This window comes from Tachysurus fulvidraco, chromosome 4 (genome assembly GCF_022655615.1).
Source record: "Tachysurus fulvidraco isolate hzauxx_2018 chromosome 4, HZAU_PFXX_2.0, whole genome shotgun sequence".
Classification (NCBI taxonomy): domain Eukaryota; kingdom Metazoa; phylum Chordata; class Actinopteri; order Siluriformes; family Bagridae; genus Tachysurus; species Tachysurus fulvidraco.
Window position 1 is genome coordinate 20,066,975 of NC_062521.1, and position 18,271 is coordinate 20,085,245.

Here is an 18,271-nt window from a genome sequence, read left to right on the forward strand (position 1 = left end):
CACCATGGGAATGAATAGCGCCATGATGTCCATTTGTATAAGCATACAGTCATTGGAGCCAACACAATCCCTCTGCATCGGTGCTCTTAATGTGTGTTCTTGCCTAGGTGAGTGCTGACCACTGCAGTGGTCAAGAAATCATCATCATCACACTGTACTGTACTTGGCCACCAGTGAACAAAGGCCTCCATAAAAAGCAACACATGGTGAAATACACAATATGGTAGTACTTTGCACTCAGTCAAAATTTTGTACACTATATTAGAACAATTAAGCATCATATAGCATAACTGTGGTATATACAGTGAGAAAATCTTCCTGGGATCCAAGATGCGAAAAACAAGGTGTTGTAGCAAATGCCTTTCATGTGACAGCCTGCTCACAAGCCCACAGAGCTCGAAATAGCTTGCACCATTTGCCATACTTTTATTCATACTCTTTAATCATGATAGGTACATTTTATTAAAATCGTTTTCCCATTTGTGACAGCAAGATTTTTTTTTAAACCATCAGCATGACTAAAGAGTTGAAACGCAATCATAAATCCTCACATATCGAAGTTTCTCTGCTTTCGAGACAAAAATGACAGTCATGTTAGGACAAATTTGGTGTTGCTAATATAACATTTTTACTTTAATGGTGCTCAGAAAGAGCTGTTTGATATCATATAGCAACAAGATTGCTTTGTTGCTTATCACATGTGCAGCAAGCACAGCTGTGCTGACTCTCATGATTCATATTTTGAAGCTGCAGGCACTGACTTCCACGTCTCAGACTATTAAAGGTTTCTTTTCCTCCAAAGCATTGCTGCAGGCTACCTGCAAAATAATTTTCATCTCCTACTCCTGGTACTTCTCAAAGTATACCGTAACTGTGACTCTTTCTGTCTTACACCCTTTGCCCCCACCCCCCACCCCCACATACAAATAACTGCAGATAAAATAGGCAACTAAAGAACAAACCAAATTAAAAAAACACTGGATATCAGTTTTCCAGTTATGGAAACAGAACCATTTATTATCAAGTACAAGAATATCAAATGAAGGAAAAAAAAGGCCCATGAGATCACAAAATGTTTTGTTTCAGTCCTCCTTCAGTAACTTGCTTATAGTACAGAGGATCAATGCTCTGGGGGTGATCCCACAATATATATTTATTTATAAATTAAATGAATTGTTCAATAATTTTCTTAATGATTACAATTTTCTCATTGCAGATTTAGTCTGCAGTCACAATATGAGTTCAAAGGCATCCACCTGCACCCTGGCTCAACATTACTGATAATAATCCAATAACTTTATAAGTTGGCAAGGAAACTTTACTACGGGCAACGAACCTAAAACAGGCCCAGTTATTCCCCTGCACTAGCCCCAGTTAAAAGAGCGTCCAACCAGCTGGTAGAAATTGTGATTGTGCTGGCGGAAGTAGGAGCGGAGCTGCTCCAGAACCGTGCTGTTCACTGGAGGATGAGGTCGCCCTTTGGACTCATGCAGGCATCTTTCTCTCCCATCGCTGCGGATGCAGTAGAAGCCCTTGGTCTGGTTGAAGTAGAAGTTGGAGGCCACTATCCGTGGTGGCAGCTCGAGGAAATGCTCCACCTTTCGCAGCTCTGACAAAGGGTTATGAATCAGCATGTCCCCATCCACAATGTGGATCTGTTTCAGAGGGAAGTGAAGGAGCCAGTTCCTCATATATGTGTCGTAGAGACTGCGCTGAATGGCCTTGTAGCGTGTGTTAAGTGCCCCGTTTCTGACCAGCATGTCCTCTATGGCATGAACAGGCTTGTGGTTCTCCAGCCGATTGAAGTACACCTGCGTGTAATCGGAGATCACTCGCTCGACCGGGTCTCTCAAGATGAGCAGGAGTTTCATTGAGGAGTTCATGGCATGGATACGGGGTGGAGCTGAAGGTGAGGTGAAGTAGCCTGGAGTCTTTTCAATGGTTATCTGGTGAGGATATGAATACGGCATAAGGTCATGGTACCACTCTAGGCCCTTGGCATAGTTTTCATCCCAGTCAAAGAAGTGAACTTCAGTAGCTGCTGCTGCTACTTCAGGGTGAATGTCCAGCATCTCCAGAAGAGCACGCGTGCCACCTTTACGGACACCAATGATAATGCTGTGAGGGAGGTGCTTGCTGGTGCCAGGTGGGGGCACCAAGGATGGGGTGACTGTCTCATTATCCAGATATCCAGGGCCTGAGGTTGGTGCACTGGGCCACATCTGGATAAAATCTGGAGGCGCAGCATATGTCTGTAGGACCAGAAGGAACACAGATCCCAGCAGGGCAGCCATGGACAGAGAGAGCAGCAGGGAGAAGGGCAGCCAACAGATGGGAATGGTAATTGGCGGCGTTGTAGCAGTACACTGGGGAAAAGTCTCAGGGAGATCACAGAGCCAGGGCACAGTCAGGCTGGCAGTTGTGAGTGGCATTCATGGCAAGCCATCTTGGGTGGGCAGGAGAAAGTGGAGGATGAGTAACCTCTGGTCTGCAAGAAATCTGCCAAAGAAAAAAGAAAAAAATGAAAGAAGACATTAGAGATACATTTCAATCTAGTAGACAAGGACATCAGACCAGTGTTTTTTAAAAGCTATCAGCCAAATAACAGAAGCACAGATTCCATGGGAAGCATACAAAAGCCTTCCTTCATGCTTTTACTGAAAGAAAATATTTGGCTCAAATTTCCTGGAGCAGTTACAATCAGTTCCTGATACAAAATGCCAGTGACAAAACATGGCATACTTCCAGAACAACAAGGCCAAAACACCCCCATGACTACAATATTGTGATTTTCTCTCAGATCGATTACTTTTTTCTTATTTTTATTTGTTCTGAACTACATCTTTCCACACAGTTTTCAATGAGAAATAAAACATGCAAGCCTCCAACTGGAGCAAGACAGTATTTTTCGTGTTCACTTAAAGAGGGTTTTTATTCAACACAGTTCAAAACAGGGCAGGATCAAAGCCTGAGCTGTGGCCAAAAGAAAAGAAAAGAAAAAAAAGAAAGACAGAAGAATAAAAAAGAATGCAAGCTCAAAGAAAATGCCTACTCACTGCTTTAACAATCTAGCATTTGCATGCAAATATATGGATTTACCACATCTGTTTTTAATGCTTCATCAATTCCTGGCCCGTGAAAAATGCAACAGTTATTCTGTTAGTCTAAACAGTCAGCACCTCCAAGTCAAAATATTCCCCTAGTTAAAGGTCACTTTCATGGTATTTTTACTCCACACTAAAAGCTGATTAAACCTCACAGCTCCAGCGCACACTAATAGTGAGCAGCTTTGTTTTCCCAGAGAAATGCCTGGATTTCAACTTTGAGTAAGAGCAGCAGGCTGCGTCAGTCATAGACGTACCAGATGTTCTGTCCTGACTTTCATCAGTTACTGCACGCTGGATCATTACACTCTGATTCAAATAAACCAACAATTAAGTTAATTATCTGTTCAATGGCACACACGGTTCTTTTGAAGAGGTTAGACTCTTGACTGCTTTACACATGTCGTTCAGTGCTCCACGATCGACACCTGCCCCCGCCTGGGTTACACTCTGCTGTGTCTGACTGGGAGGAAGAGGACTGGGAGAGATGTGCAAGGAGAAAAAGGCTGTGATGCTGGGGTGATGCACAGTGACATGACTGCTTGCCTGTCAGTGATACAATGGCAAAGGAGCCATCAGTGAAAACAGCCAGAAGTTGCTATGCATTTGTTGTCAAATTTTAAACAGTTCACCATGGATCTGCACACATATCTGTGTCCAGATACTTATTTTAGGCTGTACAATTTGTCTCTCTAGAATTGATATGCTAAGAGTAGGCACAGGAGCAAGAATCAGGAGATTAATTGTATGGCTAGTCTTGCAGATATCAATGTGAACTACAGCAAACCACCAGTTAATTTTCTCGCTTTTAAATCTATATTTATATCACATCTGCTCCCATAGAACATAATTAGCTAATCATTCTCTCCATAAAGGGACCAGGCCAGCAAATTAAAAATATTAAGCTTAATAAATCCTGGTATCTGCTACTACAGATGGTCTAAGTGGTGTGTAATAGTGAGTAATGAATTAGCAAAGGTGTGTGTGTTTTAGATGAAAGTCCCTACACTGAGAAAAGGGGGAAAATATAGCAGATTTTAATATTCACTGGTGCCAGTGGGGGAGGGGGGGGGGAGAGAGAGAAATGAAATGTCTCATACTGTATATGGCGGCCCTTAGGTTGAGACAGAAAGTTGGTCTTTATTATTTTTCAACAATGCACAAAAGATCATAATTAGTGTATTATTTGTGATGCTTTATTTTGATTAATGCATGTACCTTTATTTTAATATATATTTTTTAATTTATTCATGTAATTTAGAGATAAAAAAAGCTAAATTTAATGATACAAGAATGCCATATCAATTTTTTTTAAATTCTTTCTTTATCCAGTGCAATGCTTACTTGTCATTGATATTTACCCACATTTTATATTTCTGTGGTGAACTAATGCACAGGATTAATTCAGTTGTTTAAAATTCCAAATAGCTTCCAAGTCACTATACAGTATGTGCTCTCTACATGGAGTATAACATAATGGTGTTGTACAGCCAATACAACAAAGGAATAGTTGGTATAAGTGCCTGTTGGATATGAATAAATGATTAAATGGAATAACACTTTAATCTCACACACTTTTATATATTTAATCAAAACCATGATACATGATAAAACAGCTATACAGCTTTCTCTGAAAGTATGGGAACATCCATTAAGGCCAAATTATTTTGGCTATAGACTGATGACACACTGGTTGGAGGGAAAGAAAATGAATAGGAGAAGAAAGATAATTCCAAAGCTTTCATTTTCCTGATATTTATATCTACTTCAATCTTTGTGACCCTGTGTAGGATATGGAGCCCATTCCCAAAGCCTAAGCCATCCCCTACCTCCAACATGCATGGCCGTGTTTCTATGTTTGAGTTTATATGTGTAGATTCTTTCTTTCTCCACACTTTGCCCTTTCTGTCACTTTGCTAGAGGTTTATCTTGCTGTTGCTGCTGTTGTTCATACTGGTGATAAGTGAATTTCATCTTGTGATATGGCCTCTATATTTCTGCTATCAGTGCTGGATTATGAGATCTTCACCCCTGTGAAGGTCAAATAGTCCTGCTTTTTTTCTTCCTCAGCCCTCATAGTGTGTGTCTTCAACAGTTGTTTTCCTTGGCGAACTTGTTCCATGTCTGGTTGTTAGTAACCAATGTTTTCATTCTTTTTCAGGATATTTCACACTGTTGTTTTGGCTATATCCAATGCCTGTGCAATAGCTCTGATTGATTTTCTCCCATTTCACAGCTTCCAAATGGCTTGCTTTTCTGCCATAGACAGCTCTGTGATCTTTATGTTGGTTTTTCATCTTTAACAACAAATGCAGTCTTCACAGGTGAAACTCCCGGCTCAAAACAAAGGGCAGACGTGCATGTTATTAATAGCTTAAACAATCGATCTACCAGGGAACAACACCTGTCAATCAAATTTTTCAATAGTTTCGATCACTTGAATAATGGGTGGGATCAAACAAAAGGTGTCATGTTCTTTTAAAGTTTTTTAAAACCTCTAGATATAAATATCAGTAAAAAGATATTGCTGAAAGCTGGTATTCTGTCTTATATTCGCCTTTTGCTCTCTGACACAAATGTCATGCTATTGACCTTGCTGTTTCAATACCTTTGTGGGGAATTCTATATAAACAAATAATCTTAGCCAAAAAATATATATACACATTTTTTAGACTTATTTTTGCCAATTTAGGTATAACCTAAGACCTTATTGATGTATTCAAAGACAAAGAAAATCCACAGTAAATGCTTACATTTAATATACATTGTACTCATTTTTTATTTCTTTGAAATGAAAGATGCAGTGAAATTGTATAGAAATCTGTAACTGTCATATTGTAATTTCTAACATAGCTGTAAAAAAAAAAATCAATAAGAAATTCTTTAAAAAAATCTTTTTAATTCTTGGAATTAAACTGTGCGACACAAAAATTCCTAACTCCAGTACAGAAGAGTCAAATTAAGCCTCATCTAGAGGCTGTTGGCTTTAAACATTAACTGAGTGAGTATTACAGTGAACTTGCTCTAACTTTACAACAGAAGGCTTTATCAGAATATTAATGTCGGCGCTACAGATTAGGGAACGGTACTCGGAAAAAAAAACATACAGGAAACGGAACAATTCACTGCTGAACAACGTACAGAAAAGTAAACAAGACATCATAAATATCCCAGACTATGGAAAACAATATCTCAAGCAGAACCATGCTCTTTTGTTTCTGTTGAGAACTCCAGTAATGACGAACTAAAACAGGCCTCTGGGAGTTCACACCTCCCTGAACTTTCCTTGCCTCTCATCGCTAATGCTCATAATAATATGCTCTCTCTGCCCTCTTTGCTTTCTGTTGTTTTCCCTTCTTCACTTTTCTTTAAACGATGGTTGTAGTTTATCTGACAAACTATAAACAGGGAGACAGCCAATTCCCACTTACCGAGGCTGCTGTAAAGAGTGTTCTCATTAGAGCCATGACTGCAGATGGCTGGAAATCGCCTGAACTTAATTCTGAAGTCCACTCAGTGCCAACGTTCTACATTGCATACATAATATAGGCAGCACATATCATTTTTAAGCCCTTCTTCAACCTTTCTTCCTCCATCTTAACACTTTGTCCTTTCTGACATTTTCTGACACAGTCTCTCCCTGCCTCCCTCCACTCATCTCTGTTGTCTTGTTGTAGTCTGTCTCTCTCTCAATCTCTCTTGCTCTCTCTCTTGACATGTGCCCTTCACTCCAGAGGCATCTCATGCACATTCAACTTCACTGCTGACTTTGCTTTTTTAAGTTGACTTTACCAGGGCACTCACATGCTTAATACCATATTTTTTTTTTTCAAAATAACCCTACTCCTTATATCCTTAGCGGTCCTTATTCATATGCTCTCAGTATCGAAACATCTTTCAAATGCATCATGAAAGACACGTAAATTTTTTTTTTCACAAATTGTACTGCGAACAGCATGCTATATCTGAGTACAGATAGACATGGGTACATTGTGCTCATGCTGGTGTCAAACACAGAAAGAAGAGCTGAGCCAAGGTCAGTCATTATCACACGACTAATTTAACTTAAATAAATTATCACCACAGAAAAATAGCCCGATCCAGACAGGATTATAGTCTCTGTGAGAAAGCTATAATAACATTTTTACATGTCTCCTACATGATGAAAATCTTCACCTGGCTAACACTAACCTGGATGCTGGTTCACACATTTCATATGTTGATTTATGTGGGTAATCTTTTGGAATATGGAGAATATTACTGGATCATTTAAAAACATCTTTACATGTTGGCATCTAATGTTAGATGATGATTTGGCCCATTTTACCGAGGAGAGGAAGAAAAACTGGTGGCTGGTGAGGATGAGAATAAAATAAAAATTACAGCCTGTTAAAATCTAATCACAACTCAACTGGGCTCCAAAGACTTTTCTTTTATAGCAGTTAAAAAAATATAAGCAGCAGAAAGTTTGAATGTTTGTCACATGTTCCTGCTTTTCTTTTTTTGTGTCAAATACACAGATTTACTTCAGAGTATTGACTGGCTCGCACAGGGCACGAGTTTTACTGTTATGTCAAATTATCATTTTTTTTCTACATGTAAACGAACTCACTGCGCGCACACACACACACACACACACACACACACACACACACACACACACACACACACACACACACACACACCTTTATGATGCAGTGCACACATGTATGATTCACTCCATATCGCTTCACTGCTCCCTCTAGCTGGTCACATCAAGTTCAAGCCCTTGACAAAAGTTTACAATGCAACCAATGAAGCTTTACCGCCTACTCATGAGTGATAACATTCTTCCTCTCCCTCTTTCTCCCCTCCTCTCCCTCTTTGCTCCACAACCTCCGGCATACGGCTGAAAATAAAGCTCTTCCTAAAGCACTTGAATATTAATGCGGAGACACCCTTAACACTTGTCCTCAGTGTGTGTCTGTATCTAGATGAATTCTCTCTTTTTTTTATTACTTGTTTTCATCACAGTTCCTCATTTTAGCTCCATATTATTATTGCGTCATTACGTATCATTTGCATATTATTGGTAGCTTGGGTAGCCGCTTATGCCTGTGGCTCTACCAGTTTCTGTAACATCATCAGCTCACGGAATAGCTTTAAGCTCCTGATTTACCATTATAGAAACTCAGGATGAACAGTTTAATCATAAAGCATTCAGCTGTTTTCAGCAGAGTACAGCAGGTTGTAATATTATTACTCTGTAATCTGTGTAGTCTATATGAATAATAGAGTCCGATGATAGATTTTTTGAGGGGATTCTGCAGTAATACGCAGTACTTTTTTTATATAATCCGTTTATAATCCATTTAAAAATCTTTTTTTCCCTCTTCATCATTTTGGTATAAAAGTCAAACTTTCAGTGATAGATTTTATTTCACAATAATTTCCTAAAATCATTCTTCATTTATCTGGACAGAAAGCTAGTCTAGCTGTGTACATCGGGGGTGTGGGAGCCCGACGGTGAAGACGCTAAACATCTGATCAGAAAGTCATGATTTCAAAGCCACCGCTTACAAGCTGCCACTGCTGGACCCTTGAGCAAGGCACATGACTCTTAATTTATTAGTTATATCTAAAATGAGATAAATGTACAGATAAGAGCATCCTCCTACTGCCATAGATATAAATCCAGACTCAGATCAATCGGCTGATTTCCCGAGTTACACACTTAATATGCTTAGTTTGTAATGTGAGTTTCTTGTACTGTATGTTGCCAAGTAATGTAAATTAAATGAAATTAACTTTCATTCATCGGTATACTGTATATCTATCCAGCTTTCTCAGGGACATGCTACAGCTGCAGGGATCCAGAAAGAAAGGTTCTCATAATGTAGCAAGGCTGAGATCCAAACCTTAGATGATTTATGTTTGATAAGCGTAGCATGGTTAGGACGGAGGGAAAATATTTCTGGGAGTCATAAAGAAAGAACACAAAAGAACCACTGTTCCCAAACAAATCTGCATTTCTGATTACGCTTTGCATGCAACTTCTTTACCTCGGGTAATTACTTTTTCCTACTTTAGGGAAAAAATGTAGCAAGTGCAAGTAGGGCTATAAAACACCACTTGAATTACACTCATCAACCCCGCCAGACAAAAGAAGCGCACGAGTGTGTTTGATTATGTATAAGGGCCTATGAGGCAGGTGTGAAAACATTCTGTATTTAAACACTACTTTTAATCACAGCTTATTCTCTTGGGAGGAAGTTTATCACAGTAGCACCACCTGGTGGGTGTTGTCTTAACCTTTCCCTTCCTAAACAGTTCTACAGTCCCTCTGCTTGCTGCGCTAGCTAAAATCAGCAGCTCATCCATGCTCGCTCATATAATCCTCTTCAAGCAATAATTCAGGTCTTTAAAGTTCATGTCAGTACTGGGTAATCCTAATGGAGGCAGTGATGGGTTTCTTGGAGGAAAAAAAAACCCCAGAACACTGTAGGTGTGTGGAGCGTAGACTATTATAAGGATAATTACTGTCTGCTTCTAGTCCTGTGTTTGCACAGTAATCATTGTTAGCCTTGACAAAGACTGTTAAAAAACTTTAAAATTGACACTGAGGGCTGTTTAATGGCTTCTGAACAAAACACTATGGCTTTAGAAAGAAATGTTGTGCCAGGCAGAGGGCCAGCTTTTTTTTTTTGTACAAAAAGCATGGAACAGTTGGTTGCAATAAGAAAATGATTGAAATTAAGCTATTTCTGAAGTACATGAATAAAAGGATATCCCACACAATACCAAAAATTAAGAGAGATAAAAGAGAAAGACACAAAATTCTAATACAAATATTATAATGACAAAAGGTCCCTTAAAAGCCTAGTAGAATCAGCAATTCTGACCTTTGTGTGTACAAAGTATGATCTTCATTATAATCACGACCGAGGAAGCTAGCCTAGAGCAGGTCTAGGTGCTTCAAATGAATAATTTTAACATTCAAAATGATATTAAAGTTACAGGCACGCAACAAAGGAAAATAAAGGAAATTCGTCAGTCCTGGCTGTGGTTGCCATGGACACCATCTGAAATGACTTCAGTAATTTGGCCGATTCCAAAAACAAAGAGGTTCTGGAAGAAGATTTTGACACTAAATGTTACTCTGCGTGTGTGGGAGTAAGAAAGCAAGGGAAAAGGTGTCTGGACACCTGTGATTTTATCTGCCCTGATTCACACCCCCTCTGCACGACATGTTCATGCCCCCTATTGTTCTCAGCAATGTTCAGAATCCAGTGACCCAGATAAAAAAAAAAAAATAAAAAAAAAAAAGCACGACTAGAAATCTCTATTAGTTATTTAGAGAATGTGATAAATAAAAAATGCTTGTGTGGGTGTGTGTTTGTGTGTACATTGTATTGAGTGGGTTTGGCGGCTATTTAGCATCAAATGTAAAAACATCAGTGAACACACCTAGTGGATATGAAGTGACTGCTCGCAATTCATCACTGTCAGTACCAATGCTAACATAGCTAACAGCACCAGTGAGTCTTTTGAGGTGCTATTGATGTCAGGGAAGTGCGTGTCGTAGATAATGAGGGTTTCCAATATAGAATGCGTCCTCTTATAAAAATCTGGCTCGAAGATTTAGCGGAGTTAAAATTTATGCAAATGAATCTTTCCACTGCATCATTTGACTAAGAACATTTGCATGGTGATCGAAAAGACTTGCTTTTATAAATACATACACACAAAGTTAAACATCGTTGTCCACTGCATTACGTGTTCTTAAAAAACAGAAAGTCATTATTAAAACGCTTTATGTGGCTTTAAGGAGACTGAGTCAACCGTTGAGTCACATTATGATTAACAGACTTAGACATGTCTACAGTGTATTCTGTATTGTTAATGCAAGCTTTGATAGAACATTAAATATAGATGCTAAATAGCAAACACCACAGTAAATTATTTACCTCCTCACTTGTTTCCCACAACAAAGCCCATAATGACGCAGGGAGATTCTGCATCTAAACTTGTACTAATAGCACACATTACTTCTTCATAGCAGTTTTTTTATTTTATTTTCCCAAACACATAATAGCATGCAGCACACAATGTTTGCCTTTTTATTTTTGTTATTATTTCATGTTGAAGTATGCATTTGGTTGGTTAACAGTGAAATGATGGAACCTTTGTGATGTTACCTTTAATTTAAATTATATTCAATTAAAATGACCCCATGGAATGGACTTACCCTAGATGTTTATTCACTGGCTGTGTTCAAACAACATTTAAAGACTTGCATCTTCCTGCAATACTCTCACTAGCACTTTAAAACTGCATTAAATAAATACACTTTACCTCCCAACAGTTTTTAGACTGATGGTATTTTTAGTCCATGACCTAGTGAACCATTACAGATGTTTTCATTGATAGCGACTTCAAAGCTATTCTGTAGGTCTCTCTGAAAAAGAGCATCTGCCAAACTCCATGAATGTAAATGTAAAAATAAACTCATATTAACGGATGTAATGCTAAGGCAGAAATATAGCATATACGCAACCTTCCTTTCTAATTCACACAATGTGGCTCTTAAGGAACGCACACAATTAGTCAGGAAGTGTTTGTAATTGAGATAAACAACAGGCCTTTTCCACACCTGGCACAGAAATGTGTGTAGCATACGAAATTTTCAAGATTCCTGTGGGATCAGGCTGAAAAAAAAAATGGACGTGAACGGGAACATCTGTGTTTGCTTAGCTTTTAGCGTCCTTTCACTTGGTGGACAAGCTGGCAATAGAATTAGATCTCTCTGTAGAATAAACACAGCACTGATTGATGTATGCAGCAGACATGTCATCCTTCAGAAAGAAATCTCAAAAGAGAATTCTGATGTTGTAGCTGCATTAAAATGAGCACACAAATATTTTTGATTAGATTGTGCGCCGAGCACGGTAATCAGATCGAAGGGATCAGGTGCTAACCGCGATGTTGCGTGGCTACATAGAACTGACAGCAACTTATAAAGAGCTTCACTGTACATGAAGAAGAGAATAAGAGTAGGGGAAAGCATACATATATAGTGCTGTAGCATACTAGTACCAATGATAAGAGAGTTATTGCCTTTGAACAAGTGTTATACTGCCCAATACTACAAAGTCTACTAGTAATGTAAACCGCAGCAGAGAGGTGCTTCAATTCCAATACTGAAAACATGCAAAATCTGGAAGAGAGAAATAAATAAATAAATAAATAAATGGTTCACTTCAACCAGATATTTTGCATAAGCTGTTGTGGCTTCATTTGGAACAAACATGGAAGTTTTAATCCCCCAATGAAAATACCTTCATTTGTAATGCTGAACTCCTCACAGGTAAGTAATGAGATTTTTTTTGTGCACATCAATAGGCAATTACAGCAGACGATGGTATTCATCCCTCTATCTATAATTAAAATAGACCCGATGCATTGCACCCTCTACCCATCCGCCGTCTTTCCCCTCTTCGGCACACGTACATTCATTATAAATGAATTCTTCCTTGACTAATAAACAGTGCTTTTTGTGCTGTATGGATAGGGAGACATTAAATGTTTGATGGGATCTGCCCGATCGTTTAGTGAGGTACTATAACAATGCCTCTTTATTGCTTACTCAAGAATTCTCAGTGCAGCATAAACCACACAAGAAGGCTCGATTTGAGGTCTCGGACTATAAGAGAATGAACTGACCATGAATTGTGGATATCTATAATGTACGATGGATTATGATTTGAGGATCACAAATTAAATCGGAGCTTCATTAACATCAATTTATGGGTTTGTCATTTGAATAAGATTTGTGTACAGGTATCTAGAAGAAGAAGAAGAAGAAGAAGAAGAAGAAAAAAACAAGCCCAACAAAATATTAGTTGTGGTTCAGTGAGACTTCAAGCTATGCCAGTAAAATGTGCTGTAGAATGGAGACAAACAGGCTGCATTTGCATGGAACCATCTGTTATGGATTCTGACTGTCAAGCAGTGCAAATGCTCCATTACTGCAGCTGGAGACGAATCCTGTACAATGCAGAGAAACATACTGGACTCTAGCTGCTGTGAGCAGCTGAAAGTTTCTTAGAACTAGAGTTGTCAAGTAGCTCTCAACACAAATATGGAAAGAAAAAAAAAGTAGTCTGTTTATAACAGTGTCTGTCTGCACCAGGGTGAAAACTGCACTGTAAACACAGTACAGTACAGCTATAAAAATAAAATAAATAAATACAAAGGTAAAGCATACATTATTACATTGTAATCGGCTACGCTCGACGGCTATGTGGACACAGCGCTTTCTAAGTAGATAATTGTTTGTCTTCACCAGCAGTAATTAAGTAAATTGGCTAATGAAGTTCACTACCTAGCTAGCTAGCTAGCTAGAGCTTACTGTTGATACCTGATAATTCTAGGTTGGTAATGTGTAATAATGAGTTCTTTCAATCCAATCACATAGTATGTTAGTCAAGCCAGAACATATGACTAAGCTAGAACAGTTTACATAGACGGGTCTCAACCAGTCACGCAGACGTCCTGACTAATGTTTCACCTGGTAGAAAAATCTTTAACAGAAGCAACCGTCTGCCAAAGGTTCTTCTTTCGTTCATTCATTCATCTTCAGTAACTGATTCATCATGGCTCTGTTGTCATTAGTCAGGAAAACTAGACAAGACAGAGGAATGTATTATGTTTAGAGCATTAGTCCACATTTTGCGATAAAAGTGTTTTTCGATAAAAGTGTGCTTGTACATTTTATTCATACCTACAGGCAATTTATCATAGCCAGTCCAATAACCAGCATGGGTTTAACAAGTGACCCAGAAAAAAAGCCACACAGACATGGACAATGTGAACGTCCATACACATGGTCAAACCAGAGACATTTCTGGTAGATTTAACGTTATTTTAGTTTAAGCAGTTTAATGTTTCAGATTTACTTTATTCTATAACCATATAACTCTTTTCTTATCACCAAGCTGATCTTTCTTTTCTTCCTAGTTAAATGCCGTCTTCCAGGGTAAATCCCACATGGCTTCCTATTCACCAAGTTTGTGTCCTTCATAGGACAGAGGTTATAACATAATGGAGCTGAATGCCACCTAGTGCCTTTGTGTATAGTGTAGAAAGACATTTGATATTTAGCCAGTTTTGCCTTGCCTAGTAAGGTTTGGACATAAACGTTGCTGTATTTTCATTGGAGTACTGGGATAAATGGATGGGTTTTAGTGTGTGGGGATAACATGAAGTCTGTTTTTTATTATTATTATTATTATTATTATTATTTTTTTTTTTTTAAATTGGCGATCTTGTGCTTACAAGATCTGAGAAGAGAAATTTGAGAGAATTCTAAGTACATATACTACCCTGATATACCATGTGAGACTCCTGCGTTCAGAGATTCTGCCAGAAAAAGGACAGCCCCGGGTTCAGATTTGTTTAAAAACAGACCTCTCAGTATGCGAACAAATCTTTACCCGAGTGCAAACAGTTTCCTCGTTCTCACAACCGATTCTAAAGTTTTAATTAAAAAGCAAAATAAGACGGTACTAATCTCACTCAACCTGTCCGTCATTCTTAACACATCTGCCTTAACTACAGTGAGCTGTAATCTTCTAAAGCATGCCATGTGCATCTTTCTGTGTGGGGGACAGAAATATTCAGTGAGAGGTCAGATGGCAGCAGCACCTGTGTGATATTCAAGGCTATTTACTTTGAAACATCACATGGCAAGCAGAGAGAGCAATCAGGACTAAACTTCCTGCACCAGGCCTGTAATCTCACTCCTGAGAGAGAAGATCACACCCACAGCCTTTATCTATAATGACGATCTACAATGTTATATTTCTCCATCCTGTCCTAGCTGGAGTGAAAGAGAGAGTTAGAATCAAAGAAGAGAGACAGATAAAGGGATGCATAAGAGAGAAAGAGAGAGAAAGAAGAGTCAGTGTGTGTGTGTGTGTGTGTGTGTGTGTGTGTGTGTGTGTGTGTGTGTGTGTGTGTGTGTGAGAGAGAGAGAGAGTGTAAAAGAGAGAGAGAGAGAGAGAGAGAGAAGAGTCAGAGCGTGTGTGTGTGTGTGTGAGTGTGTGTGTGAGTGTGTGTGAGAGAGAGAGAGAGAGAGAGAGAAAGCATCAAAGAGAGAGAAAGTGAAGAATGAGTGGTTGCGTCTGCTTTACAGTCTGTTAGTGCTTGTTGCTGCTGTTGCACATTTACATAAATGTCTGGAATGAAGCATTCACGCCAAAGTCACTCAAAACAGCAGCTTTTGCACTCCAGACTTTGCCGCCTGCAGTAAAACCATCTCACTGCCCAGTTTAATACACGGGTCATTCTATGTAAAAGTTTAAAGTCGTCAAGGCTAAGAATTATATACACTGCTTACATCTTATCAGACAGAAAATGATCACTCTTAGTCTTAGAGTCTGGTGGCTTATTATACAGCAGTGCTAAAATTAACTGAGAATTTTGTCATATCAACTCAGCAGCCATTTTATTAGGAACACCTTACCAATACAGGGCAGGACCCATCGGGCTCTCTGAACCACCCTGTGGATTTGTATGAGATTGTGTTTTATATCAAGATTTGTCAGATGCAGACTCGTGTTGTGGATATCTTACTCTACCACATCCCACAGGTGACCTGTTGGACTCAGATTCAGTAACCGAGGAAGGTCACCGAAGACCGAACTCGTGGTCGTGTCGAACACGACTCTGTACGAGACGACTCTGTGACATAGTGCATTATAATGCTAGAAGTAGCGGTTAGTAAAGGATGGGGAAAATTGCCATAAAGAGATGCACATAGTCAGCAACAATACACAGGTAGGCTGGTATTAAGGGACCAAATATGTGCCAAGTAAACATTCCCCACATCATGACTCCACCAGCAGAAGCAGCATTCAGAAATGAAAGCAGGCAGTGTGTGTGGAATCATGTTGCTGACCGTACCCTACAATCTGTCTGTTACAAAAGAACCAGGAGGCATTTTTCCAACCTTCAAGTGTCCAGTTTAAGTGAGCCTGTGCTCATTGTAGACTCAGATTACTGTTCTCAGATGGCTGACAGGAGCGGAACCTGATGTGATCTTATACTGTTGTAAACCATCCGCCTCAAGGCTCGACGTGTTGTGCATTCTGAAATGCTTTTCTGCTCATCAGTGTTGTAAAGATTGTTTTCTTGAGTTACTGTTACTTTCCTGTCAGCCTGTACACCAAACTGAACATTTTCCTTTGACCTCTCTCATCAGCTAGGTGATTCCTTGTCAGCAAAACTGGAGAAAACTGGTGGTCATTGGATTTGTATGTATGTGTGTGTGTGTGTGTGTGTGTGTGTGTGTGTGTGTGTGTGTGTGTGTGTTCCGCACCATTCTGTGTAAACTGTAGACTGCTGTGTTAGAAAATGCCAGGAGATTGATAGTATCTTAAATATTTAAACCAGGACATCTGACACCAACAACCATGTCATGAGTGAAAGTCAAAGACGAGCCAAAGATCACATTTTCCACCATTCTCATGTTTGAACAAGCGAAAACTCTTGTATCTTGTCTTGTATCATATTATATACTGTGCAGCGGACACACAATTGGCTAATTACAAATTGCATGAAAGTTCCTGATAAAGTATTCTTCATTTCAGCAAATCAAACTGTTCCATTAAATTTGAATAGCTACATTTGACTGATCTGAATTACACTTCCAGAGGTGCAGCACAGTCCTAGACATCATCCACAATCTATACGATATGTGATCCGGTGGATGGATGATATTACGTTAATGCCGTGTGACAGTTCATTGCTTTCTGTGCGTTTGTTGCAAGAAGCATGTACTAAATCACTTGAAGCATGCTATTAAATTAATAATATAGCAACAATATACCGTATAAATAATGGGTGAATGAGATGAATTTCTTCTCCAGAGGAAAAAAGATCCAAGCAACACTGTAAGAATTGTAAATCCTGTCACAGATTCTAAAATCAAATCTTGTAGACACAACAAGAGCTTATCAGACAAACATGGCTCCCTTTTCCTTTTATATATATATCACAATCCTTTCAGTATCTGCATGAATAAGTCATGTCGTCTTCATCCTTTTTTCCAGCAGTGCAAAACACCTCCATGACCCTGTAAAAGTGACTGAAGTCTTTATGGGAGATAAGAGCAAAAGAGGTTACCTTCTGAACAGCACATTTTATTACCTATTGTTCTTTTGTGATCACTTAATGATGAACTCACACTGCAGTCAAATAACTAATTAGAGAAACGAAAGCAGCCTGCATTGTTTGACAGGGAGTGTAAAACAAAGATATATACAAACTTACTGTTTAGCTTGGGTTTTTTAATTATTTAATTATTTTTTTTTTTTATGACGGTGTGTCTAGCGGTCAGTTCAGGGCATGTTAGGTTTTAATATGCTCTCTGAATGTTGCAGCTGCTTTAAAAATGCTTCAGTCACAAAGCCAAAGAGTATATATACTGTGTATTTGATTTCGACTCTGGAACCGAAAATGTGTTCGACAAAGCTGCGGGAGGAGGACAAGGAGACGAAGCGGAAACCTGAGACGCGGTATTGATCTGTGAGGGCTTTACCAATCATTTCCTGTCAGTCCAGCAATCGATCCTCTTAGTGTTGGGTTCAATCTTGACCGCTGAACCTCAAACAAAAGATACATAAATCAAATACCACAACCCGTACTTAGTGCTCGGAACATATCCAGATCAACGGTAAAAGGGCAGAAGAGATATTATAAAAATAGAAATTTGTCTATTCTCCATGATCACTTCTGTTTCCTAGACTGTTTCTATAGTCGTTTTAGAACTCGAGGACCTTAGTTTTTTTTTAATGGTAGGCTTTAATCTAGGTTATGCTGACAGATAATGTCACATTACATTGTGAAAACCAGACATTATTGCTATTTATACGGTATACACCCACCCCTGCTTTTATTCTCCGTCCCTCTCACTGTGCTCTTCTTTTCCTAACAACCATATCATTATTTTGCATCTTTCCCTGCTCTGTTGTTCCGGTTTCCTAAAAGATGATGCAAATATAATTAAACCTTCCTAGTGCTCAGACGGCATAATGTAGCTAAGAAATGTCGCTTTTAGATTAACCATTCTCCAAGTGTTACATCAGTGGAGTTCAAACTCCTTTTGAAAGAAATTGTATAACAAT

The 18,271-nt window shown here is 38.9% G+C and overlaps 1 protein-coding gene across 2 annotated transcripts in view; it reads right to left on the reverse strand.

Moving 5' to 3' along the window:
• Window positions 1–988: 988 nt before the first annotated feature.
• hs3st1l1 (heparan sulfate (glucosamine) 3-O-sulfotransferase 1-like1) overlaps window positions 989–18,271 on the reverse strand; it is a 37,937-nt gene continuing 20,654 nt past the window's right edge. For both annotated transcript variants that reach the window (XM_027174822.2, XM_047812965.1), the window contains exon 2: window positions 989–2,499. In XM_027174822.2, coding sequence (XP_027030623.1) covers window positions 1,365–2,432 — 1,068 coding nt within the window. In that variant the 5' untranslated portion in view covers window positions 2,433–2,499 and the 3' untranslated portion in view covers window positions 989–1,364. The remainder of the gene's footprint in view (window positions 2,500–18,271) is intronic.